The sequence below is a fragment of the Juglans microcarpa x Juglans regia genome, chromosome 4S (assembly GCF_004785595.1).
Source record: "Juglans microcarpa x Juglans regia isolate MS1-56 chromosome 4S, Jm3101_v1.0, whole genome shotgun sequence".
Lineage (NCBI taxonomy): Eukaryota > Viridiplantae > Streptophyta > Magnoliopsida > Fagales > Juglandaceae > Juglans > Juglans microcarpa x Juglans regia.
In genome coordinates this window covers 1,932,841-1,960,149 of record NC_054601.1, presented here as the reverse complement: position 1 = coordinate 1,960,149, position 27,309 = coordinate 1,932,841, and the positions used below count along the sequence as shown (strand labels likewise).

General features: G+C 34.9%; 2 protein-coding genes across 6 annotated transcripts; one reads left to right on the top strand and one right to left on the bottom strand.

The window, feature by feature from the left end:
• The first annotated feature begins 611 nt into the window (after nt 1-611).
• On the top strand, nt 612-27,220 carry LOC121263557. Of its 5 annotated transcripts, XM_041166514.1 has the most exons (12): nt 612-813; nt 1,889-1,937; nt 2,022-2,070; nt 2,326-2,396; nt 2,565-2,623; nt 2,794-2,892; nt 10,094-10,151; nt 11,727-11,863; nt 11,957-12,013; nt 12,489-12,586; nt 13,500-13,702; nt 14,013-14,389. In XM_041166514.1, exons 1-12 carry the CDS (start codon nt 736-738, stop codon nt 14,081-14,083), a joined length of 1,029 nt encoding a protein of 342 aa, XP_041022448.1. In that variant the 5' UTR covers nt 612-735; the 3' UTR covers nt 14,084-14,389. The 5 variants fall into 5 exon arrangements, with proteins under 5 accessions (XP_041022448.1, XP_041022449.1, XP_041022450.1 ...); XM_041166515.1 differs by lacking the exons at nt 13,500-13,702; nt 14,013-14,389 and adding an exon at nt 12,694-12,810 and having other exon boundaries at nt 629-813; nt 12,489-12,590; XM_041166516.1 differs by lacking the exons at nt 13,500-13,702; nt 14,013-14,389 and adding an exon at nt 27,210-27,220 and having other exon boundaries at nt 630-813; nt 12,489-12,685.
• LOC121263554 (plasma membrane ATPase 4) lies at nt 15,321-23,374 on the bottom strand. The gene is made up of 16 exons (XM_041166509.1): nt 23,024-23,374; nt 20,436-20,555; nt 20,092-20,328; nt 19,224-19,985; nt 19,009-19,131; nt 18,816-18,920; nt 18,581-18,725; nt 18,313-18,477; nt 17,843-18,081; nt 17,712-17,744; nt 17,532-17,613; nt 17,284-17,444; nt 16,654-16,827; nt 16,069-16,251; nt 15,773-15,954; nt 15,321-15,644 (listed from the first exon to the last, which is right to left on the bottom strand). The coding sequence occupies exons 1-16, from the start codon at nt 23,078-23,080 to the stop codon at nt 15,548-15,550; spliced, it is 2,865 nt and encodes a 954-aa protein (XP_041022443.1). The 5' UTR covers nt 23,081-23,374; the 3' UTR covers nt 15,321-15,547.
• Nucleotides 27,221-27,309: the final 89 nt, after the last annotated feature.

Below are 27,309 nucleotides of genomic sequence, written 5' to 3'. Positions count from 1 at the left end.
TAATATATTTACGTTATTTTTTTATGTCAATTTTTTTTTTAATAATTATGTCAAATATTTAAGTAAATTGTCGCTCTGAATATTACACTAATCGAAATACTCAGATGATAATACATAACGAGTGTTTTTTATTAAAAAAAAAATGTAACACTTAAAAAATGTCATAAATTAGGAAGGTTTTTCTTTGTAGGAAGTTATTTTAGGCCATTCAGAGAAAACATCTTAAAAAACATCTAATTATGTGATAGATTTGATAACGATTTAAGATAGATTTCCAATTCTATAAGCTCAATGGGCTTCCCATATAATTACTGCGATAAATGCTACTCATCATCCTATACCATAATATACTTTACATATTTTAAAATTATTTATTATTTTTATTATTTTATTTTATTCTTATTAAACTAATTGAATTATTCTACTTATCATTCATATATCACATACTTGTTATAAAAAAAATAAAAAAATAATTTAAAATAAATATAATGTGTGATGTATGAAAATAATAAGTAGAATTATTCAAATAGAATCTATAAACAATAATAAACTGGAAAGATCTAAACCGAGCCCATATTTATGTATGGGCCCGGGTTGCCCGACTCTGCAGGCTCCAAATCGTATTACGGCATCGAGTTCGAGCTCGGGTGGGTCAATCGGGGATATCTAATCGGACATAATTCGGCAATCCCCCTCTCTTTCTCTCTCTGTCTCTCTCTGAAACGCAGAAGAGGAATGGATAGCGACGTTGAAGAGTCGCTGAGGAAGAGACAGAGAAAGAATCCCTATTTTGTGGATTCTTCCTCTCGTAAGGTCGTTTCTTCTTATTTTATTTTATCCCTAATCCACAATTCTTAGTATTTGTATCCATAATTGTGTGGCACTATGTTTATATTGGTTGCGAAGAACAAGCATACTTGCGGAAAAAGAAAGAGAGTATAATATATCTATTTATTTGTGTTGATTTTGCCTCTCCATGGGAAACGAACCACATCTTTGTGTGCAAGTGTTATTATAACTAGTTGACACAGAGTATAATTTACTAATCAGCAGTATCCACTATGGTTGTGTGTGTACTGTGAAGGATGAAATTGGTGTTTTTTCCAACTCCAAAATACCTAATGGCTCCTTTTAAAAGAAAAATGCTTTTCTTTGCTATACTCATTCAGTCATCTTTTTTATTCAATTGCTATCGTTATTGTTGCGTTCTTCTTGTTGTTTTTAAATTTAGTATTCTTATTTCTATTTTCAATCTGATTGTTTATGCACTGAGGATTTAAATGTGTGCAACTGTGCAGCAGCTCGAACAGCTTGATAAAAATTGAATATTTTAGCATTATCCATTTCCATTGTATGCCTAAATGTTTTTTCCCCTTTACTCGCTTGTTCTATCCGAAAGAAGAGCTATTGAGTTGAATTTAGAAACTTTTGTCTTTGATTAGAAGAATATGCTATGTCAAGAATAATAGCCCATGGAAGAATGGGAACTATACAAGTATTCAAATATGTGTGATTGATATCATGATTTGTGAATTAGATATGATTTTCTAAGTCCATCTAAAACATTGCAATTCCTGTAGCAGCATTTCGTGGAAGATTGTCAAGTTTTATAGAATATGTAGTTTGTGATTGCTTGTATTCTATCATCCTTCTGAGATTGTTCTGGTGGACTCTATCTCTATATTTAATTATTAGATGATGTTTTTCTCATGATTGGAATTGTGCATTTTTTGTGTTAGTAATTTTCGGAGATGATGAGTATTGGTATTTTGGTCCATTATCCTGTTCCAGTGAGTTGCTGATTTTTCTTATATTGGGTGGTTCTTGCTTTCGCTATGTAATAACATATTTTTTGTTGAAATTATAATCATACCTTACCCTGTAACAGAACTTTATGCAAGAGGAAGATATTCGGTTGGAGATAACACGAGCAAAATGTACCTAGTCTCACTTATTTCTTATTATTTTCCCATGAGTTTTCAAGAAGAATTTAATACTTTTTAGTCTTTCCTACATGACAGTTTCAAATGTTCTAAAAAGGCATGGAGAATTAACTGAGCGTCTCTCTAGGTACAGTTTTCTCAGGAACTTTGAAGGCTTCATTCATGTAAATAGTTGTTGATGTAAAATGACACTCAACTCTTCTTAAACTGTTAGATCTTTTTTATTTCTACGAAGTGAAATGAGCTATGAAACTGTCAGATACTTTTATTTAAAATTGATGCGTACATTCTATTGGTTGTGATGGATATACGTTCTCATAATACTATATGCTTTATGGACTAATATTTTAGAAGTTGTGATGAAATCATTGATTTTTAATAGGGATTCCGACAAGATGGTGTTTGAGCGTCTACAAAAAGAATTTGATGCTGCCCGTGTTTCTCAAACTGAAGGTAGTTTGGTTGTAATATTTCACACTTATTTTTGGTTAATGCTTTTGCCCTTAGTTGCTTTGTGTGAAAGATGATAGGTAATACCTAGCTTCTCTCAATGTCTGGTATGTTTTTTAGCACATCTAATCTTGCCATGTTGTAACTAAGAATTGAACTTTTTTTTGGTAGAGATTTGTTTAAATGGTGAAGAATGGAATGATGGGCTACTAGCAACAATAAGGGAGCGGGTATGGCTGTGTTATGAATATTTTAAGTAGTTCCTATTATTCTATGTAATCTATGGATGTTAGAACTAGATGATAGAGACTGTTGATCTCTCATCATCTATGTTGTAGCAGTTCAATGTTTCCTGCCAGGTATGATAAAATGCTTAATATAACTGATCTGGTTTTATCAGGTTCACATGGAGGCAGATAGAAAGACAATGCCAGGGGACACAAACATGGTGCTTGGTCCTCATTTTCAGGAAAAAACAACTTATAAAGTTGGGAGTAAGGTAAGATTCCTTGCTATTAACATATTCTATTCCCTGGAATTGGTTAATGTGATCTGCATGCCCATGGTGGTTGTTTTCTCACAAGCTGGCTAAGGGGCAGGAGTAGCTAAATAATGGTCTTGCGTGATTTTTTTTTTTTTTTTTTTTTTTTTATAAGTAAGAAAACTATATTGCTCAAAGAATAGGCCTAGCCCAATATATACAATAGGAAGCCCTGACTAAGAGGACGCTAGAGAGACAAGAAAATCATGAAGGGCCATGCCATTAAAATCAACAGCAATGGCCCAGATACAAAGTGTGCTATAAAATAATGCTAACAATTCCTCTAACGTTCTCTCCTTGTCTTCAAACGTCCGCGCATTACGTTCTTGCCACAAGCACCACATGATTCACATTGGAATCATCCTCTAAACTGCTTTGATCTGATTCATTCCTCCAATGTTTGGCTAGCTGGCCAGTGTTGCCACCACATTCTCCCGCATCACCCAAGCCATCTCTACTCTGCTCAATACCTCATGCCATAAAGCCCTTGCAATCTCACAATGCAATAGGAGATGATCTACCAACTCTCCCCCTCCCCTGCACATGCAACACCAATCTACTATGATAACCCTCCGCTTCCTCAAATTATTGGTATATTGCCCAATGCTGCTATCCACACAAAGAAAGCAGCTTTGGGAGGCGCCTTATACTTCCAAAGCCGTCTCCACGGAAACAGAGTATTAGGCTCTTGGGTGAGAGCCTTACAATATGAACGGACCGAAAAAAACACTTCTCCGAGAGGGTAACCACCCCAAACCGTCTGCTTGTTGATTACTTGGCTTCACAGAATACAAGAGGCTGTAAAAATCAACAAAACTGTCCATTTTCCAATCTTGTGCTGCCCTATTAAAGCTGATATCCCAATAAACTTGACTACCCACCATCCCAATTACATTCGCCACTGAGGCCTCTTTAGCACAAGCAATATGGAATAGTGAGGGAAAACGGTCTTGTAAAGCATTATCGCCACACCATATATCTTTCCAGAATTTAATCCTGGACCCATCACCCAACTGAAGACAAATGTGTCTAAGAAAAACCCCCCAACCTCTTCTAATATGTTTCCACAGGCCCACTCCATTAGTAACTCTAACTTCTTTGGTGCTCCAACTCCCCTATTTGTCTTCATATTTGCACCCAATCACCCCTCTCCACAAGGTATTGGGTTCCTTCCCATATCTCCAAAGCCACTTGCCAAGTAACGTCCGATTGAAAGTCCTTACATTTCTAATGCCCAAGCCACCGTTGGATATAGGACGACATACGGTCTCCCACTTGACCAAGTGAAATTTAAACTCCTCTCCCAAACCGCCCCACAAAAAATCGTGTTCAAGTTTTTCGATTCTATGCACCACACTAGCTGGTATAGGAAATAATGAGAGCAAATAGGTTGGTAAGTTAGAAAGTGTACTCTTTATCAAAGTGAGCCTACCACCTTTCGACAAATACATCCTTTTCCAACTTGCTAATCTCTTTTCGATCTTCTCAATCACTGGCTCCCATAAAGAGAGTGACCGTGCTCTTGCCCCCAATGGAAGTCCCAGAAACGTCAAGGGGAGAGAGGCTATCTTACAACGCAACGTATTGGCCAGCTGTTGAGCATTTGGCACCACTCCAATTGGTATCAATTTGGATTTGTCGAAATTCACTTTTGACCCAGAAACTGCTTCGAAACACAACAACAATGCCTTTAGCGCACGCACCTGACTCAAATCTGGTTTGCAAAACACAAGAGTATCATCTGCAAACAATAGGTGAGAAATATCCATGATCCCCCTATCCAGGGTTCCCACTTAGAAGCCCTCCATAAAGCCATTATGTGCCAAGGCCGAAATCATCCTGCCTAACCCTTCCATCACAATAACAAACAACAAAGGAGACAACGGATCTCCTTGTCTTAGACCACATGTACTATGGAAGAAACCTGTTGGACTACCATTAATCAAGACAGAAAATTTCGCCGTTGAAATACACCAATGGATCCATGTTCTCCACCTCTCTCCAAAACCACATCTCCTAAGAAGATAAGAAGGAAATCCCAGTTGACATGATCGTATGCGTTTTCCATATCTAGTTTGCAAATGATCCCTGTTGTGCCTCCCTTCATTCTGCTATCAAGACATTCATTAGCAATAAGTACCGCATCTAGGATTTGCCTACCTTTTATAAAGGCATTTTTGGGCTTGGTAATGATCTTCCCCACCACCTCACTTAACCGGTTTGCTAAGACTTTGGAGATGATCTTGTAAACTCCACTCACCAAGCTAATGGGATGGAACTCTGTTACCTCGTTTGCCCCCACCTTCTTTGGAATTAGTGCAAGGAATGTAGTATTCTCGAATTTTTTCACTACGAAGAGTTCTTGAAACACCTTCATGATGTCTTCCTTCACAACATCCCAGCAGTCCTGGAAGAAACCCATAGAGAACCCATCCAGACTTGGTGCCTTGTCTTTAGCCATTTTCCTCACTACTTCAACAACCTCCTCTTTCTCAAAGTCCCTCTCCAACCGCGACACATCACTCGGTCCAATAGAGTCAAACGCCAAGCCATCTAGAAATGGTCTCCAATTCGCAGGTTCAGTTATGAGTTGCTCATAAAAGCCAACTACATGGTTACGAATAGCATATTCTTCTCTACACTCGACACCTACAATTTTCATCATCTCTATATTGTTGTTTCTCCTATGAGAATTTGCTACTCGATGGAAGAACTTCGTGCTTCGGTCACCCTCCCTGAGCCACAATGCTCTTGACTTTTGCCGCCAATAAGTCTCTTCAGATAAGATAATTCTCTCTTAACTTCGCATCCAACAGAATCTTCCGAGCTACTTCATCCGCGGTGAGAGGTCTGGTCTCTTGGAGCATCTCAAGTTCCTGAATCTCCATCAACTTACCTTTCTTAATTTCCCCTAGATCACCAAAAGATTGCCTGTTCCACAGCTTCAAATCTCTTTTCAACATTCTCAATTTACCGACAAGGATAAAACTAGGGGTACCCTGAAGTTGATATGATGACCACCACTGCCTTACTCTTTCAACAAAACCGTCAGATTTTAACCACATGTTTTCAAATTTAAAGTACCTTTGACCTCCTCTAATGCCACCACAGTCTAGCAAAATAGGCCAATGATCCGACCCCATACGTGGCATGTGCTTTTGCCATACATCTGGAAAGTGACTTTCCCACTCTGGCAAAATTAAGAAACGATCCAACCGAGACCAAGATTGATTGTTAGCCCATGAGACAGGGCCCCCAGCAAGAGGCAAATCTATCAAATTCAAGTCAGAGATGCATGCAGAGAAGTCCACCATAGCTGGCCGCCCTCTTCTGTTTCCGGAGGACTCGCTCGGAAATCTAGTAGCATTGAAATCTCCCCCTATACACCATGGGAGGTTCCACCAACTGTGGACTCCGGCTAATTCTTCCCACAACAAGAATCTATTACTATCTAAGTTTGGACCGTATACACCTGCAAAAGCCCACAAAAAGTTATCTGATACACTTTTAAAAGAGCATGCTACCGTGTACCTTCCTATTGCATTGTGAGATTGCAAGGGCTTTATGGCATGAGGTATTGAGCAGAGTAGAGATGGCTTGGGTGATGCCGGAGAATGTGGTAGCAACGCTGGCCAGCTGGCCAAACATTGGAGGAATGAATCAAATCAAAGCAGTTTGGAGGATGATTCCAATGTGTATCATGTGGTGCTTGTGGCAAGAACGTAATGCGCGGACGTTTGAAGACAAGGAGAGAACGTTAGAGGAATTGTTAGCATTATTTTATAGCACACTTTGTATCTGGGCCATATAAACAGTTGATAATATGAAGCCAACAATTTCATCTTTTACCGAAGATGGGTTGTTCCACCCTAGAACCATCCTCCTTAACAAAAGAGACAATTTAGTTTCTCCATTGGCTTGTCCACTTTACTCCCAATGTTGGAAACTTATTAAAAAAAATTAAAAATGTGAATTTGGAACAAAATGAATAACATGGCTTTCAAAAGTAGGGAGCACCAAACAGGAGGGTTTCTTTAGTGTAATATTAAAATTTGGAAAATGCACTATTTGGCAAAGTCGTCGCTAGTTGCAAGCTTGCTCAAGGTTTTTTTATTTTTATTTTTGATAAGTAATAATTTTATTCAAAGAAATAGGCATAAGCCCAAGTACACAGGATGTATACAAAGGAAACACCTACAACTTCCAAAAACGAAAAGAAACTAACACCAGAAAACCTAAAACAAATGCAGAAAATTATCCTCCATTACAAAAGCTTTAACCCAAAAACTCAAAGTACTCAAGAACAAATCCCTAAGCTCTCTCAAGAACAAATCCCTAAGCTCTCCCAATGAGCGTTCTTTATCTTTGCTTCCCCATTTCATTCAAGCCAAATACACCACATAAGACAGGGAGGAATCATCTTCTCCCTTTCTTTTTGTTATGATTATGGACGCTTTGAGTAGAATGATTGAGAAGGCTGTGGAGGGTAATTTTTTGTCCAGTTTTGTGGTGGGTAATGAGACTAGGAATAGTTTAAAGATCTCTCATTTGTTATTTGCTTATGACACTTTGACTTTTAGTGAGCCTGATTCGGATAATATTCGTGCTTTAAGAGCACTTTTGCTGTGTTTTGAAGCTGCTTCGGGGTGAAGAGTTAATTCATCGAAGTCTGAAATTGTTCTGGTGGGTGATGTTCAGAATTTATCAGACTTGGCTAATTTACTGGGGTGCAGAATTTCTTCTATGCCTTTGAGGTATCTTGGGCTAGTTGTCAACATATGGGATGGGGTGATTAAAAAAATTGAAAAGAGGTTAGCGGGTTGGAATAGGATCTACTTGTCTAAGGGGGGAAGACTAACTCTCATAAAGCACTTTGTTGAACCTGCCCACCTATTTTCTCTCTCTTTTTCCTCTTCCGGCAAGTGTTGAAAAGAGGATTGGGAGTTTATTTCGAAATTTCTTATGGGGAGGCAATGGAGAGGACAAGAAGTTTCACTTGGTTAGTTGGAAGAAGGTTTGTCAACCACTGGATCGTGGTGGTTTGGGGATTAAAGATTTAAGGGTTTTTAATAGAACTTTACTTGGGAAATGGCTTTGGAGATATCAATTGGAGAGTAAAGCCCTTTGGAAAAATGTGATAGAAGTGAAATGTGGAGGTTTGTGGGGAGGTTGGTGTACTAATGCAGCTAGTGGAGCTTATGGGGTTAGTTTGTGCAAATTTATTAGAAAAGGATGGGATTCCTTCTCCAATAATTTCAGATTGAAGGTGGGAGATGGAAAGAGGATTCTCTTTTGGCATGATCTGTGGTGTGGGATACTGCACTCAAACTGGAATTTCCTACCCTTTTCAGAATTGCCAGGGATCATAATGCAACTATTTATGATTCTTACTGCAGTAGTAACAAGAAGGTTGAATGGAATATTATTTTTACAAGGGACGTTAATGACTGGGAAGTGGATGAAGTTAAGGCTCTGCTGGTTAAACTTTACAGTTCAAAGTTGGTGCTTGAAAGAGAGGATAGTATGGAGTGAATTCCTGCAGGAAATGCTAAGTTTTCAGTCTCTTCTTATTACGGAATTTTGTCAAGCCTTAGTAGTTGTGTTTTTCCTTGGAAAAGTATATGGAAAGTGAAAGTTCCCTCTACGGTTGCATTTTTCTGTTGGGCGGCTTCTTTGGGTAAAGTATAGACTACTGATAATCTTAGAAGGAGAGGTCTGTTTATTGCTGATTGGTGTGTTGTGTGTAAAAGGGATGGAGAATCAGTAAATCACCTTTTTCTTCATTGCGAAGTGACAAGATTCTTGTGGAATGAGGTTTTGAGTTGGACAGGATTACTTTGGGTAATGTCTAGAGATGTGGTGGATCTGTTGGTAGGGTGGAAGGGTTTGAAGGGTTGTAAGAAGGCCGAAGGATGAAGCCCAGCCCCATTCTATCGATAAATTACCTTTGACAATGAGGACTTACCATTTGGGCCTCTATTTGGCCCAACAAACTTACTCTCAGAAGGCTTATCAGCCTTAGGCCCACACTTCACATTACCCAAGTCCATCAATAGACCCAAACCCTCATCTACAGAAAATAATAAGGAGCCAATTTTATCTTTCCAACTCATTAATTCCGCCCGTACGTGCCAGAGAGACCCCTCGACTTCCCCCACTTTTTTCCACATCTCAGAACTCCAACTGTCACCCTCTACTAAAGAGATCCTACGACTGTTCATCTCCTTCAAGACCTCCTTCTTGTTTCTTCCTGAAGATTCAACCAAATCACTCCTACTTTTGATACCAACATCAACAACTGCAGGTTTCTTAGCAGCAACTAAGTAAGGAGTTTCTCTAGAACTTTTCTCCCTCTTATCTCCAAAAGCACCTCTGTTTCCTTGAACCAAAGCAGAAAGTCTAGACCCAACAATCTCACGTGCCTTCTTCACGAAACCAGACCAGCCACAACCATTTCTCCCTTCAGGAACTACAATAATTCCTTTCCCCTTACCCTCACCCAGCTCAATCACTTTTAACAAATCTTCCAAAAGAATTATGAGAGAGTTGAATTAGGAAGACTCTATTACCCTCCCTTCTGGTCTGAAAAAAAGAGTTCTTACCCGAAAAACTCAGACAATCCTCAACCACCTTAGCCGTCCAAATCACTGCATCACCACTAAGGAAGAGAACCTTAATAAATTTCCTGCACTTTTCAACAATACTATAAAGATTACCCCCCTTCCTTCTAAACACAAAAGATTTAGCTTCCACCCCAAAACTGCACTCCATCAAATACCACCTCCTACCACACAACGCTGGAACCAGAATAAACTAACAACAAAAAGCAGAAGAAGAAAAGAAGAGAAATAACAATGAAAAGAGGTAAAGAAATTTAACGAAAGGTTTTTTTTATATTCATTTCTTAATATAAATTGGGTATATAGGTGATATAGTTACATTTTTTTTGGATTGGTAGACAAAAAATTTATTGATGAAATTGATGGGCATAACCCAACAAGTATATTGATACATGTGACAAAGAGAGTGTTAATTATGTGTTTTGATACAGTATTATCCTTGGGAAGTAAACATTGGATACTTGACCATATTATCCATTTAACTTTGAATTTACAATGTTGTCGTGTTTGAGGCCAAAATTTTGTTGTCTTGTGAGCAGGTGATTTGTTGTCTAGAAGGGGCAAGAATTGGCATACAATATGAGACATCTTTTCCAGGTACGTTGAAGTGATCTAGTTGAAATCTTCTAGCAATGTAATGGTCTTGCTATAGTTAGAAGTCCAACGACAATTATTATTTCAAGTGCACGCATGAGATTACTGGGCATTTTGTTCGACATGGGTTGATAGCTGGAGCATCTCTATTCATTTGTGTTGTCTCACAGTAATAAATTGCCAGCATTGTCTTCTCTGTTTAATTTTTTTTTTTCTTCATTATATATTTTTGGTTTCATCATTCGTTGATGGCTCAATAGAGGTTAAGGTCTTGTTTGTTTTCGCAGATGAGATAAGATAAGAGGAGATGAGATGAGTTGAGATAAAAGTTGAAAATTGAATAAAATATTGTTAGAATATATTTTTTTAATATTATTATTGTTTTGGAATTTGAAAAGTGGAATTGTTTATTTTATTTTGTGTGAGAATTTAGGAAAGTTGCAATGATTAGATGAGATGAGATGTGTTGTGAAAACAAACGAGGCCTAAATCTTTCTTTTTGATTAGTAAGCTAAGTTGTACTGATGATCAAGAAAAAGAAACAAAGACATTTTCAAGGACCAAAGTATATCAGGAGTATACGTCAGATACACTTAGTGAGAGAGAGAAAAAAGATCAAGAAAATCCCAGAAGCTAAAGTTAAGAGAAACATAAGTGGGCCACTACCCAATGGTAAAGGAACTCAAAAAGAAAGCCTTGTGGTCTTTTGCGGTCATTGTGCTATTTTCAAAATTCCGGTCATTTCTTTCCCATCATGTGCATTACATCAAACAAATTAGGATCATTTTCCACAAGGTGACACTTTGATGATTATCAAAAGTCTTTTCCAACATGCTAATAGATCAGCCGCCTATCTATACATCACCCAAATTAGTCTAAAAGGACTAAGTACAACTTGCCTTGATGAGCTAGCTACATCAAAATGGAGTAAAAGATGATCCACGGATTCCCTATTCCGCCCATAGTGCAGGCATCTACACAAAGAAAGCCGCTCTCAAGGGAGTCTTTTCCAAATGGTATTCAATGGAAAAGTAAAGCCGTTTGAATGAAGTCATTTAACATAGGACATAAAAATAACAAAATAAGAAAGTGAGTGGATTACTTTGTCAAAGCTGTCAAGTTGCTGAATTTGAATATCTGTATTGGTATATAAGAATCTCTCCATGAAAACCTTTTTTTTTTTTTTTTTAAAAAAGTCTCCACGAAATTTTTTTACCATAATATTACCTCCTTTGTTAATTTTGAAGAGACTCATGTCACAGTTATTCCCTTTTTTATAATGGCTTTTTCCAAGAAATAATATCCCTTGCGATAGACAAGTCTGAGAATTAAGTTTTCTTCAAGGTAAGTATGTATCGCCACCATTATAGTCAAATGTGTTGATTATGAAACTTAACTTCTTTAACCCCATAGACCAGAAATGTTATTGACTATAACACAAAATCATAGGATTCCTGATTCGTGTGAAGACAGGGTTGATTCATTGTGGCTAGTCTTGTATGTGAGTTTGATCTTGTGGATATCACCATCAGCTTAAGTACTTGGAAAGTCATTTTGTTGGTTTCTGTAATTTTGCAGGAGGACCCTGTGAGCTTTACCATTGTGTGCTCGAAAGCAAATCATTTCTTGAAAAGATGACTGTCCTTGAGCACACAATTCCCTTTTTTTTACCAATACGAGAAGCTGAAAATGATCTTCTTTCTTCCAATGCCATGGTAGGGTTGGTTGCCTGCATTTTTAGTTGCTGACTTGATACTTTATAATACTATAATTTGTTGTAAATATTGTTCTCAATTATTTGCTTTCAGAAATTTATAGATTACATCGGAGAACTTTTGCAGGCTTACGTGGATAGGCGGGAACAGGTAGGATTTTGGTACGTGTAAACAGTATAGTATTGTCATATTCACAATGATGTTGGCCAGCCATTTGGGTCTGCATGGGTTTGTGTTATGCTAGATCAGAGCTGTGCAGGATTTCTTTTTGTACGATCAGTTCTGAAGTACTTGTTCCTTTTCCAGATCATTCATAGCACTGATTTGGTCCTCGTTCAGTGATAGCATTTGAGACAGACTGGGGGATTAGGGGTCAAATTAATAATTGGAACAAAAGACCAAAGCATTGAAATAACAATTATAGCTGAAAATAGTTTTTCAGTTCAGACTAATTGTCAGCATGACATGCTGGGATGTTGCTCACAAAGATAGTATAGTGGAAATATTTTTCTTGCTCTAATTATTTTTTCCCCGGTCCTTGTGTTGAAACAATTGCATTGTTATATACTTATTCTGCCAATGATGAGTTTTATTTCTTATTCTTGCTTTTCCAAATCCCATGCAGGTCCAGCTTATCAAGGAGTTGTATGGAAATCGAATTAGAGAATTGTATCACAGCCTTCCATACCACATGGTTGAATTTGTACTAGATGATTCTGATTGGTTGGTAAATTTTATTCTTGTATTTGTTCCGACATTCTATTATTTTGTTAAAATCACTTGGATGTGATTTCATGCTCATGCGTCCTCTCTCTCTCTCTGGTACCCAGCTTGCAGTTCATTTGCTTCTGAAATATTATCAGTTGAATCCTAGATGGTCTTGGTGGCTATTCCACTTCATATGCATGGTAGAACAAGTATTGTTAAGTTAATGATTGGATAGGCAAGATTTTTGGAGTGATACCTAATGTAACAACTAACAAGTATGAGGTGTAACTTATAGTTGATTATAAAAGTCCCATTATATGAAGTGGTCATTCGAAGTCAGATTTTCGTTAGTCTCTTGAATTGAATGGACGTCTATTTTTAGTTGATACGTAGAGATTGTGCCCTACAGGGTCAAGGCAATTTTTTGGCCTTCAATTATGGAGGATAAATACAAAGGACCAGTTGGTGCAAACGCCCAGTATTTTCCACTAAAAACTGAATTTTCAAATGGGGCCTTGGAGCTAAGCAAAACAACACCCAGATCTTTATATATTGGTTGATAAATTGATTGCTCAATTTGTTTCCTAAACAGTATCCTTTTCTCTTTGGCAAACATACCAGATTTATAGTTGATCTAATTGTACTACTGCCAATTTTCTTTATTCCTATAGTGAATTACCTTTGCCTTTACTTGTCCACTGTTTTATTTTATGATGTGATAGTTGTTCTTTTTGGGTTTGCAAAACTAAACATGGATCAAGTACTTTCTTTGAGAATAGTCTTTTTGGCATTATGATTCAGTGATCATTACTATGGTTCAGGGAATGGATAGGCTGCTTTATTAAATCTGATGCTTCCTTGGAAGATTGTTTTTATTTTGTTTTTCTTTTTTTCCTACTATGCTGAAATTACGGTTTTCTTGTTGCAGCAAGGTAACAGTAAGTCTTAGATATGCAGATATTGTCTCTGTACTTCCTAATCGAATCAGAGTGCTTGCTTGGCCATCCAAGAAAAATAGCATTAATGCAGCAACTCTAAACAGAAAGGAAAGTGGAGTGCTGGGAAGTCACCAAATTCCTGCACGCTTATCATATGCAGAGGATGCCTTACGAACCATGAGCTTACCTCAAGGTGGTAACTTTTTCCAAATCATAAACACATTTTCATCTGTATTGGTTTATTTCTGCCAATAAGACCCGAGGTCTCCCTCATCCCACTGCCTTCCCGGGTAAACTATTAGTTGATCTCCAGCACAATTTCAAAGCAGCTGTTGTTTTTTTTTTTTTTTTTTTTTTTCCTTGCTGAAAAATTCCGAAGGCACTTTTCTTATCTGCTTCTAGTTCTTGCCATGCTTTGTACGTTACTGCCTTCGTATGTATCCTATGAACTCTTAACAGTTTTTTTCTCTTTCTTGGTTTTGTTTTCTGCTTCCCAATTTCAGCATTTGCAGAGATTGTGTTAAAACTGTCTCGAGAACTTCAGCATATATTTCATCATCAGAGTCCCAGTTAGCGATTCTGTACAAAGCTGTAGCAGAAACTGGCGGGGATGGCTTTAGCCATTGCTTTAGCAAAGATGAGCGCATGGTTTTCTTGTAAATATATACCTTGTGTTGCTACCATTCTCATTTGTATATCAAATATCGTTCATAGTGATCACATGTCAGTCTGTTCCTGGAATGATTCCCATTCTTAGATGATTTTAGATCCAATGATGAGAAGGCGCTGTTTTTTGTCCTATCATCATGGCTATATCATAGCTATAGAGTGGAGAATACAAGATGTATTTTAGCCTATAGTTTGGAAGTTTTTGTTTTTGTTTTTGTTTTTGTTTTTTGAGCTTTGTTACTCATCATTCACATACACTACACACCATACTTATTTTTATTCATTTCTCTTTTTTATTAAATTTTAAAATTTGTTTTATTCTTCTTAAACTAAATGAGTTCCTTTACTCATCATTTATATACCACACATTTGGTAAAAGAAAATAAAAATAAAATTATGTGGTGTGATGAAAGTATGATGAGTAGAATTTTTCAATTGGAAATGAGTTTAGCAATTATATTGCTTGCGTACAAATGCCACGTATGTGAATTTCGAACCATACTAAATTGATCCATCTGACCAGGCAAATGCCAAAGTATCTAAAGTTTCGTTTGTTTTCATAGATTAGGTAAATTGAGATAAAAATTAAAAGTTAAATAAAATATTATTAGAATATTATTTTTTAATATTATTTTTATTTTGAGATTTGAAAATGTTAAATTATTTATTTTATTTTGTAAGAGAATTTAAAAAAATTATAATGATTAGATGAGATGAGATGAGAAATTTTGTGAAAGTTAACGAGTTTTAAGAAATCTGACCCAATCCTCCCACATATGATAACATGAACAAGAACGTTCGGCAAAAGGGCCAATTCACCGCTAGTCAATCTTTTTGTCTCTGGAGGGGCTTATGTTGCTGCCACTGCTAAGCTTGGACGAGTGGGGTACAGGACTTGAAACCGAGGTGAATTGCGCTATTCTGAACTAGATGATATTTGTTTCTTCGTAATATTTCTATGCCAGAACATATTGCACTTTGTTTGAACCTTTTATCTTATCATTATGGTATCTTTGTGTTCTGAATTTTTCATGATGGTGCTGATCCGACACAATTAAGTGGATGTATTTATACACCAACTTGTAAGTAGCAGACTCAAACCATTTGAGAGAGAGAGAGAGAGAGAGAGAAGAAAAAGAAGCTGTGCAAATGATATCATTTGGCTTCAAAAGAGAATAGTGCCCTTCCTCTTTCACTTGTTATAGATAACAAAGGAAAAGTAACTATATGAATTTTACCAAAAGGATAATCACTCTGAACTAAAGATAAAGTTCTAAGCTTTCTTCCTCATCTTAGTCGGCTTTCTCTGGGAGAACACGACACTGACACACTTTAGAGATCTCACTCTAAGGAAGACTCTATGAGCTCTTTAAACTGTGTAGTGTTGCTGGATTGTATCGATGTCTAATCCTTTCAGCTTCACCACTGACTCAACGTGCCCCTTCAGCGTATGTAGCTCCCTTAGCCTGCCAATCCAATTTTATGTTATTTTTAGCACTAAAGGAATAAAATATTATCATATTTGTATAAGAAAATAATGACATTCGCAGATTAAACGAATTTTTCTTAGATATAACAAAAATTACAAGCTTACCTTGCAACCTCTGCCCGTCGTTTGGCTTGCTCTGCTATCTCTGAAAGCTCCCTGTAACTATTCTTATCAGCAAAAAGGTTGTTGGTTTCAGGCGGTTGGAGACCATGTAGGGTCCTCTGCGCAGCTGCCCATTGTGCTTCTCTCTCTTCTTTGCCATAGTCTTTCTTTGTAGTAAAGGCAGTCTGTTATGCATGGGAATCAGAAAACAATTAAATGGAAACCTAGAGCAGAAATAAGACAGATGATTCTAATGGTATATGGCCTAGCATTTAAAATATAATGATTCAGAATCATACCTTGTTCTCCAAAAGGTTATCCCAGGCCTTCCCACTCAGAATGTAGCGGATTGCAAATTTGAGGATATCAAGGGGAATATATGTTACAATACTATAAAGCCAGATTACACCAGCCCAACCCCACCCAGCTCCTTTTATCCTTGCAAAACCCCAATTTGCATAGACTGCTACGAAGGTAGCTACCTGCAAATTACAGTACAGTTACTGTGTTAAACAGAGAATAAACCATTTCACTAACTGGTTTACTGGAAATAAATGTTGAGCTAACTCCAATATAGTTAGCCTAGAAAGTATTAATTTCTTGGAAAGAAAAAGTTACAAAAAAAATGTAATCAAGTAATATTAAATACAATTTTAAGATATATAAATCTCGTGCACTCATTTTGAAAAAAGTAATATTTACTATTAAAAAAAATAATATTTTCATATAGGTCCTAAATTTACTTATTTTTTCAAAATGAGTGTGAAGTTTATACACCTTAAAATTGTAAATATCATTTCTCTTGTCCAAGATGAAGTTTGACAAGGCAAGTTTCATCTAGAACTAGAAAAGAGAAAGGGATCTTTAAAAGATTAAATACTTACCAGCTGAGCAAGTACAAAAGCAGTGAGCAAGAGAAGTCCAGGTCGTTCAATAAAGGACCAGCTGCGAGACCTTGTGACAAAAATAAGGGCCTGGCTTATAATACTAACTTGCAAGTATAAGGCTGCCATCATTTCCCTATCGTTGCCACTTAATGGCCTCACGCCAAATGTGTCCTGCATTTAAAAAAAATGGTAAATAAATCATGAAAATTGATTAGACTCCATTAAGTTCCAGTACCATCCTCATATTCTCAGAGTCCTCCATTATCTCTCACTTTTATCCGTTGAGCCTCAAATAATGCGAGAGGAAGTGGAAATTTCAACCAAATAAAAGATTACAAATATTGAAAAAGAAAAAGATAGAAGGAAAAATACATGAAATAAATAGACACTTTCGACTTTGTGAAATTATGGTATGGTTGATGGATAAAATTCCCAGCTCTTCGCCGTTTACCATATCAACCAAATAAGCAAAAAAGGAGGTACAATCAGCAAAAGAGGTGAAATGGGGGCAATGTCTTTGCTTTAGTTTTAGTTTTTTCTTTTTCCACATGCAAGGATTGTGGGTGGCGACAGAGAAATTAAAGTTTATTTAATAATAAGAGCAAGAAAGCATATATAATTAATTACCGAGAAAAAGTTGGTTTCTTTCATAGCCCAAAAGAATATCACTGTCATTAGTGCCAAGTAACCTCCAAGCACAACGCCAGTAGCAAAAATTTCTCTCAGCTTCCAGCTGTCTGGCATTGGAGATGGTTTTACCCGATCCTTTGATATTGTCATGATTGTGCCTAGAGATAGTAAAATCAGACTCATGATCCTGCTAAGTTAGCAATGGATGAAGAGACAGATTCGCAGTTGCTTAGAACATGTCTTACCGTCATTTAGGATGGCAATAATTAGAACCATGAATGGTGCAAAGTCGAACTTCCATATCAAAGCAATGAACAGGAAGCCAAACTGCCAGATTGAGAATAATTGGTAAATGTATTAGAATCTATGATCAACTTGCTAAATTACAGTGTAACTACTATAATTCAAATTATTAGTACACTTACCACTATACGAATAGTGATTGAAACTGCATATATCTGAAAAGGAAGAAAACAAAATAAGTGAGCTTAGACACCTCTCAAACATAACTGAACCTTAAACCATCAGCAATCAAAGATGATGAAAGGTAACTAACTGTGTAATTCTTCATCCTCTGGAAAATAGCCCTGCTGGTCAGTACAGCACTTATGATGACACTCAAACCAGGTTCAGTGAGGACAATGTCTGAAGCACCTCTAGCAGCATCAGTAGCATCAGCAACAGCAATTCCAATATCTGCCTTCTTTAAAGCAGGCGCATCATTGACACCATCTCCTGTCATTCCACAAATGTGCTTCCTCTCTTGCAGCTTCTTCACAATTTCGTATTTGTGTTCTACCGATTTCAAAGGAAAGTTAGAATGTGGGAAAATGTTAGGTAAAATTAAGAATTTGACATAGAAAAACAGTTCATGTTCACATAAAAAAGGGAATGAGGAATCTATATTGCGGGCATTCAACAATGGAAACCAGCTATGTAGTTGAAGAATAATTAAACCTAGTTCATCCGAAAAGAGTAAGAACACAACAGGGGGGATGAAAGGAGAATATAAAAACGTATACGTACCCGGAAAAACTCCAGCAAATCCATCAGCCTTCTCGATCAACTCATCTACCGGGAGGGCTGCAATTGAAGCATCCTTGTCTTGTCCAAGCAATGAAGAAGAGGGGTACATATTTGTTCCCATTCCAAGCCTTCGGCCTGTTTCTTTGGCAATGGCAAGCTGGTCGCCTGGAAATTGAGAGAAATGTGTATAAATCTTAAGCAATGAAAAAGCAAGAAAAAATAAATACTAGTATAAAGGGGACAGGACAAGTGTTTGAATCAGATCTACCTGTGATCATCTTGACATTCACACCAAGGTTAAGTGCTCTTCTGATGGTTTCTGCACTGTCATGCCTGGGAGGATCAAAGAGAGGCAACAAACCAACAAACTGCCATGGTGCCCCTGGGCTATCTTTTGTTTTCTCAGGTATTTCCTGGAGACAAAATTCAGAAAGGCAACAGTAAGATTTTTTATTCAACGAATGCCAGAATTTGATATACATAAATACTGCATTGGACCAAACCTGTCTTGCAACAGCTAAAGATCGAAGACCGCGTTCAGCAAATTTATCAATCACTGCATGAACCCTTTTCCTAACGTCGTCCTTGCAGTTGCAAAGGGTTATGATCTATTTTTAAAGAGAATAGAAACACATGAATAATTATTGGGTAAACGGTTTCTTATAACTTAAGACAAAATGTGAAAAACCATGTTACCTGCTCAGGAGCACCTTTACTAGCACGGTGCCAATTGCCATTATCATCAATGTAGGTAAGAGCGGTCCTCTTATCTACAGGGTTGAATGGAAAGAAATGAATCTCTCTAGCACCAGCTCGCGCCTGTCGAATTAACAATCACATAGACATACATCATGATTCTCAAAAAATTATATATGCTAATCAATTCAACACCAGAGGGTTCCGAATCATACCTCTTTCGGATCTGCAAGCATCCCTACAATAGCAGCATCAATGGCATCTTGATTTTCAGTCCTAGAAGCCCTCGCTGCGAGAAGGATAACATGCTCTTTCTCCACACCCTTCGCAAACACTTCAATCAAATTTCTATCAACGGTCAACTTATTCAAGGTTAGAGTCCCTGTTTTGTCACTGCAGAGAACATCCATGCCAGCCATTTCCTCAATTGCAGTCATTCTCTTTGTAATGGCACCCTGTTGAGAGAGTCTGTGGGAACCAATAGCCATTGTGACAGACAAAACAGTAGGCATGGCAATGGGAATTCCCCCAATCAAGAGAACCAGCAGATTGTCAATTCCATCCCTATACTTGCGATGTTGTATTGGGTACATGACAATAATCTCAATGATTATTCCAACAGCAATCGAACAAATGCAGAAATTACCAATTGCAGTGAGAACTTTCTGGAAGTGCCCAACTTGATTGGTGCTATCGACCAAATGTGCGGCTTTTCCAAAAAATGTGTGGACACCAGTGGCGATCACGACTGCTTCTATTTCACCCTGTTTACATGTTGATCCAGAAAATACTTCATCTGATGGGTTCTTTGTAACAGGAAGGGATTCTCCAGTAAGAGCAGATTGATCAATTTTTAACGGATCACCCTCTAAAAGACGAGCGTCAGCAGGAATAATATCTCCCAATTTGATGCTGATAATATCTCCAGGAACCAACATGGCAGCATCTTGTTCACTCCATCGACCATCTCTCAGAACCTGCATCATATCGCCACAAGAAACAATCATGCCAAAAACTCCCGTGAGAGAGAGAGAGAGTAAAACTAGCTTAAGCACACGAAGTTTCTAATTATGTGTTTTTCACCTTAGTCTTGGGAGCAAGACCAGCCATAAGGGCTGCAGCTGCATTACCAGCATTGTTTTCTTCGATAAAACTGATTGTGGAGTTGATCAACAATAGAACCACGATACCAACAAAGTCCTGCCAATCTGGAGGCCTTCCGCCGCCATTTGCCAAGGCTATAGCCATAATAGCGGCAGCTTCCATGACCCAAGACAACGGATTCCACATAAAACCCAAAAACTTGAGAAGTTTGCTTTCCTGTTAGAAAAAACATGAAATCATTGCCTACCAACACAAAAGAAAAAGATAGAACAGCAAAATGAAGAGGAAACAATAGTCATCCTATTAGAGGCTATGTAGAGGACCTTCTTCTCTTCTAGCTTGTTGGGTCCAAAAACTTGAAGCCTGTTGGCTCCTTCCTCGGACGATAGACCTTCCCGTGAACATTTCAACTGCTCGAACACTTCCTCAATAGGAATTCGTTCCTGTTAATGATAAACAACCAATATTCATAATTCTTCATGATAAATAGATGAGTAGACAGAAAGTGTTCTCGTAATTTGAGTGCAATTAATCGGCTGTAACTCGTCATGCTGTTCTTGGTCACCTTTACGAGATTCACGTCTAAATTAATTTCTTTATAGCAATATTAAAAAGCCTCATCCTTTGGTTAAATAAGATGAAAATTTGAATAACATATTATTAGAATATTATTTTTATTTTAGAATTTAAAAAAATTAAATTATTTATTATATTTGTATAGGAGTTTAAAAACGTTATATCGATTAGATGAAATAAAATGAAATAATTTATATAACCAAACAAAACCTAAAATACGTAATTGTTTTTTTTTTATAAGTAAATACGTAATTGTTAGGTTTTCTATTGATCTTTTGTTACCACCAATGCAACTTTTTTTTTTCATCTTCTATCCAATTCTAACCATTTAAATTAAGGATTGAGGAGAGCTGTGAATAGTAGTGAAAAAGTAATAATTAAATATTAAATAACAGTGAAAAGTAATGAATAATAGTAAAAAATAAGTGAAAAGTAATAATAAAATAATAAATAGTAATATAGTATTCTAGAATATTTGAGATATTCTTGATATCCAAATCTAGTCTGATAGGTTTGGATAGTGAGTTCAAATAAGATGAGTTGAGATGAAAGTTGAATAAAATATTGTTAGAATATTATTTTTTAATATTATTATTATTTTAAAATTTAAAAAATTTGAATTATTTATTATATTTTATATAAAAATTTAAAAAAAAATTATAATGATTAAACGAAATGAAATGAAATATATTTTAAACAAAAACTAATCTAAAAAAATAAAAACATATCTTAACTGTCACATCTCAATAAAAGGTATTATTTAATAATAGGCGGTACTATATATGTTCGTACAATATGTCGGTTTGGTTAAATCGAAAGGCAATATATAAAATACTTATAATCTAGAGATAGAAAAGTATATACCTAACAATTATTTTTCTATAATTTGCTCACATCCGACGGACCATCTCTGTCTGAGTTGGAACAGTAGTGTAGGGTTACCCACACTGGTTTTCATGGTAAAACCAAACTTTACACCTCCATAAGCTTATTTTACTAATATATCATTAACAAATTCAAACAAATCAACCAACCAAGAAATCTATTATAAACAACTTTAATAGATTTATTTATAAGATACGAGAATCACGTGAAAATTATCTTTAAATAGATAGTAAGAGAGCAATGATCCTATCATTTTGTTTTCGTTAACACAGTATAAAACTAGGCTGCTTAGGGAACCGAACCGATTGTTGAATTTTTTCACCCAAAAACAATATAATAAACCAAGGTACAAAAAGTACCACGGAAGTACTATAAAGTCTAAAAAATAACGCAACGATACACAATACGAGAGAAAGAGCAGCAGACCAGTACGATATAAACAAAAGAGGCAACGACAGAATACTTACTATTTGTAATACTAAGGTTCTTTAATGTAAGTAGACTATCAATTCATTGATAAAACAATGTAATTGCCTTCCGTGTCAAACACGCGCTTGAGGTAGCGGGTGATGACAAAAGTGGGAAACAACCTCACGGTTGATTCCCTACACAGCCATGTTCCGTGAACGAAGCGTGCGTTGTCAAGCCGCGGATTCCATGTGATTGGGTGCACAGATAACAGATTTTTTTTTTTTTGACCTTTTTTCTATTCTACTTTGTGTGATGCGATGGAAACGTTTTTACGAAGAGAAACAGTGGCATCAGGACCGTCCAAGCCGTGTCCGTGGTCCCACAAGAAAAGTGGGGTCACGTGTCAGAACGAACCTGATGCAGTCACTGTAGCTTTAGAAAAGGTTCCGTCCTTCATGCAATCTATCGACAAGATCATCGCCGATAGGTCACAGACAAAAAAGTCACGCCGCGAAACGGAAATCGCCGATACGTACGGCACCGAGTACCTTAACTGGAAGAAGTATCTTTTTGCGATTTCGAAATTAAAGTCGAGATTGAGAATATTACCAGCACTACCGCTAACACACAAAAAGATCTCTCGCTGGCATTCACTGGATTAATTGAATGAAAAAAAATAAAAACTAGTGAAATCATATTTTGGCCGATGTGGAAAAGAAATACTCAAAAATGTTCCTCACGAAAACCCAAATCTACATCACCCAAAAGAATCGAATAACATCTCACAAAACCCAGAACACAAATAGGAATACATACGATCGTGAAATGCTTCTCAAATTTTGCAAGCTCCAAAAAAAAAAAAATATTGAGGAAACAAACACTATGATGAACATGCATGTGTTGTTGGTATTGAATCCATTGGTATATCAGAACAAAAACAAAGCGTAAAAACATTTTAATCCTGTCAGTTTTGCCGGGAACCAAACAGATATATATAGTGAGAGAGTGTGTGTGTGTGTGATAGAGAGAGAGAGAGTACCAGATCAACGGACTCGTTCTTGATCTCCTCGAGACTGATTCCCTTATCGCCACCCATGTTGGAAGCTTGGAGACGAGCTCAGGATATAAGAAACCTAATCCCTTAAAACGAGAGAGGCCAGAATTTATACTAGACAGACATTATATAGTGAAAGAACTACAACCACAGTAACGGAATAATACCAAAAGAAAAAAAAAAAAAAACAAATAAAAAGCAGAGAGAGAGAGAGAGAGAGAGAGAGAGTGTGTGAAAGAGTGATATAGTAGCAAGAATTGTGTAGGACGGTATGATGATGAAGAGTTTCGCTTTGCTTTGGCTTTCCTAATTTTCTGGCTCGATTGTTTTGATTTTTATATGCCAACCCAGAGTTTTGCTCTCCACAAGAAGACTTCAATATTGGAACGATTCTCTGGGAGTGGGACCCATCACATAAGGCCCCAAGTCCACCCGAACCAACCCGCACTTTTACGGCATTTATGCTCTTCCTCTCTTCTTCCTTACCCTTGAATTCCCGCACCCGCGCGTGGTTGTTTCGTTTGAGGTGGTCGGGTTTGTAATATCTTGTAGGCAAGAATAATGATAGGATTATTATTTTACAGTTATTTATCTATTATTTTTTTATTTATTTTTAATTTTTAATTTTATTTAATAATTAAGATTTAAGGAAGTAAGTATTAATAAAATTATATATTTTTTTAATTTTTTTCTTAGTGATTAAAGATATTAATAAAATATTTAAAAGAAAATGATAGAAAAATTTAAAATACATTTAAATAATAGAAGGGTAGTAATAGGTGACTACCTTATAGGCAAACCTATGTTTTTCTTTCCATCTAAATAGGTTTTACACAACTTGGAAAGTGTATACCCAGTCTCTCGTTTGCGTAGCCACTAACCTCGCCTCAACTCACTTATGTTTGCAATGTTTAGGCTTTGTTTGTATTTTGAACTACTCTCAACTTATCATTATAATTTTTTTAAATTTTAATATAAAATATAATAAATAATTTATTTTTTTAAAATTCTAAAATAATAATAATATTAAAAAATAATATTTCAATAATATTTTATCATCTCAACTCAACTCACTTCAACATCTAAACACACTCTAAATACTCGAATTCTCGGGATTTTTTTTTTAATTTTTTTACAAGTGTGTCGTCCAATATAAAGAAGTATGAATAATGATAATAGATCCTCTCATTTTACCTTTTCATTTTTATTGTTGATGTATTTTTTTATTTTATTTTTACTTACTAATTAAAAAATGACTATTAGAATATTGATATTTTTTTATTTTTTAAAAATTTTTAAAGATAATAAAAAAATGTGAAAAGAAAAAAATTAAAAAAATTAAAAATTTCAATTTTACCTAGACAAAACGTTCAGCGGTCAATGTTAGGCGGCAACCTAACATTACTCGAGAAGTATTGTGTTGAAAACTCTGTTCACGAGCTTAGAACAGTCAACTATAAGAAATTAGGTACGTTTGGACATCTCTATAGTATATTAAAATTTTGTACATGCTAATGAAATAGTTGACAGAGATATTTATTGAGTTTTGTTAAAGAAAACAAAATTAAATAAAAATATTATTAGATAAAGAAGTATTGTGTTCAAAACTCTGTTCACGATCTTAGAACCGTCAACTATAAGAAATTAGGCACGTTTGGACATCTCTATATTATATTAAAATCTTGTAAATACTAATAAAATAGTTTGAACAGATATATTTATTAGATTTTGTTAAAGAAAATAGAATAAATTAAATAAAAATATTATTGAATTAGTATATTTGTTGGATTTTTTAAAAATTATTTTGTTCAAAAAATTCAGAGATGGAATAATTTTGGGGTTCAAATATGTTCCCATTGAAGAGAAAAAAATGTGTAAAGATTTATAAAATTTTTCTAAAATAACACGCACTTGCACTTATTCTTTTTCTTCCTAGCTCATTAGATATAATTTCGATAGTGAGATGAAATGAGATGGTTTTAGATAAGTTGAATAAAATATTATTTTTAATACTATTATTGTTTTGAAATTTAAAAAAATTGAATTGTTTATTATATTTTGTACGAAAGTTTGAAAAAATTATAATGATGAGATGAGATGAGTTGAGACTATTTTTATATCCAAACGAGACATAAAAAGTTCACAGAGATTTCACAAAATCCTATTTATATTTAAATTAATAGTATATTTGGTATGTAATCAGACCATGATTTTGTATCTCAAATGTTGTTAGAGCGTATAAATAAAGGAAATAGAGAAAAAAAACAGACAATGTTATTTACACGGTTTCCTTTTTATTAAGAAATAAAAATGCAAATAAAACTCTATACCTTTTTGGTGGAGTTAGACACTTACGTTTGGTTTAGATAGATAAACGATTTCATTTCATTTTATTTCAACGTTATAATTTTTATAAATTCTCACATAAAATATAATAAATAATTTAACTTTTTAAAATTTTAAAATAATAATAATATTAAAAAATAATATTCTAACAATATTTTATCAAACTTTTAACTTTATCTAAAACTATCGCATCTCATCTCATTATCCAAATGGGACCTTAGGCTTGGTTTGGATAGAGAGATATTTTTATCTTATCTCATCTCATCTCATCTCATTATATTTCAATATTCAAATACCACAAACACATGAAGTACTTTTTAATTTTTAATTTTTAATTTTTTCATATAATCATTACTTAATTATTACAACTTTCTAAACTTCCCAATAAAACACAAACAAAAATTCATCATTTTCAAATCACAAAATAAAAATTATATTCTAACAATATTTTAGCTTTAAAATATTTTTATTAATTTTTTTCTCTATCATTTTCCAAAACTCTATAAAACATCTTAATTTATAATTTTACTATTAGTTACAAATCATCTTACTATTATTCACAAATTATCTCAACTCACTGTACAAACCCAACCTTAATCATGTTGACGCATGTGTATAAAATTATGATTGATTCTATTATATAACTGTTTATATATAAAATTGATAGAATTCTATTATTTATTGGCCAGTGCGGATAAAACCATATAACCATACTCGATATAAAAATTTTCAATACACAAATATTTTTAGAGAAATATTTTAATTATAAAAAAATCTCATAAAAATAAATCTATAAAATAAAGCGACTTGATGCAGTATGTAACACAATATGTTAGATTGTAAAACTAACATATAAAGCCATTACATAAGTTTATGAATTTATTTTTATAAGATCTTTTTATGTATGTAGTACTTCTCATATATATTTTTATGCCAATTTATATAATATATTTGTACATCACTACCATGTTTAATATGTTAAAAAACAAATTTTTAAATCAAATTCTTGATACATATGTGCACACATGTGCTGTAACACAATATCATAGCCATATTGAATTTCTAGTTTTGTAATAAAGTAGATAACACGCGTTTTTTTCTTTTTCGTTTTTTTTTTTTTTTTTTTTTTTTTTGTTTGAGAGAGATAACACAGGCTATTGTAACAAACATGAAACATTAATGTGTGTGTTTTTGCTTAAAGAATACAAACAAAAAACGTTGGCGTTCCATCCACTGCGGTACCTCCTTTTTTTTTATTAAAATCAAATGTAATGTACGGATCCTCGAGAATTTCGGTGAGAAAATTCCCAAAGTACGTTTTCTTCTCTTACGTACGTTTACGTGATATTATAATGATACGGTGTGGTATGAAACTTCAAACCCCGCTATTTTATTTAGAAAAATGATAAATACACGTTACTTTTCATAACATATTACATAATTATATTTTAAAATAAAATATAACTTAGTAAAATATTTGATAAAAGTAACAATATTATTTTATAAAAATATTCTTAATTTAAAACATATATTATGAAACATATTATAAAATATGTTGTGTGGGTATTATTGTTATTTTATTTATTGAAAAATTCTATTTGCAATCTCTAAATAGGGATTACATGTACATTAAATGAAAAAATATATATCATTTTGAGAATGATATTATTATAAGAAAAATTTTATTTGTAGTCTTAAATGGAAAATTACGTGTATAATCTCACTGATAAATAGAGATAAAATGGAAGAAATATCATTTTAAAATATATATTATTATAATTTTTAAATTTTTTTTAAACATAATTGTATAGGCTTGCATGAGCAGTCTCTATTTGGAGACTATATGCAGACTAACTCTTATTATAATTTTAAAAAATTTAAAAGATAAAATTAACTAGACTTACATATATATAAGTTAAATAGAG

What these genes read in the sequence shown, in the direction of transcription:
- LOC121263554 (XM_041166509.1), bottom strand. Translation starts at nt 23,080, where the DNA reads ATGGGTGGCGATAAGGGAATCAGTCTCGAGGAGATCAAGAACGAGTCC. An exon ending in GTAAAGGTGCTCCTGAGCAG is followed by an intron (nt 18,921 to 19,008) that starts GTAACATGGTTT and finishes CTTTAAAAATAG; the next exon opens with ATCATAACCCTTTGCAACTG. An exon ending in CAATCACTATTCGTATAGTG is followed by an intron (nt 17,614 to 17,711) that starts GTAAGTGTACTA and finishes TCAATCTGGCAG; the next exon opens with TTTGGCTTCCTGTTCATTGC.
- LOC121263557 (XM_041166514.1), top strand. Translation starts at nt 736, where the DNA reads ATGGATAGCGACGTTGAAGAGTCGCTGAGGAAGAGACAGAGAAAGAAT. An exon ending in GGAGATAACACGAGCAAAAT is followed by an intron (nt 1,938 to 2,021) that starts GTACCTAGTCTC and finishes CCTACATGACAG; the next exon opens with TTTCAAATGTTCTAAAAAGG. An exon ending in ATATGAGACATCTTTTCCAG is followed by an intron (nt 10,152 to 11,726) that starts GTACGTTGAAGT and finishes GTAATTTTGCAG; the next exon opens with GAGGACCCTGTGAGCTTTAC.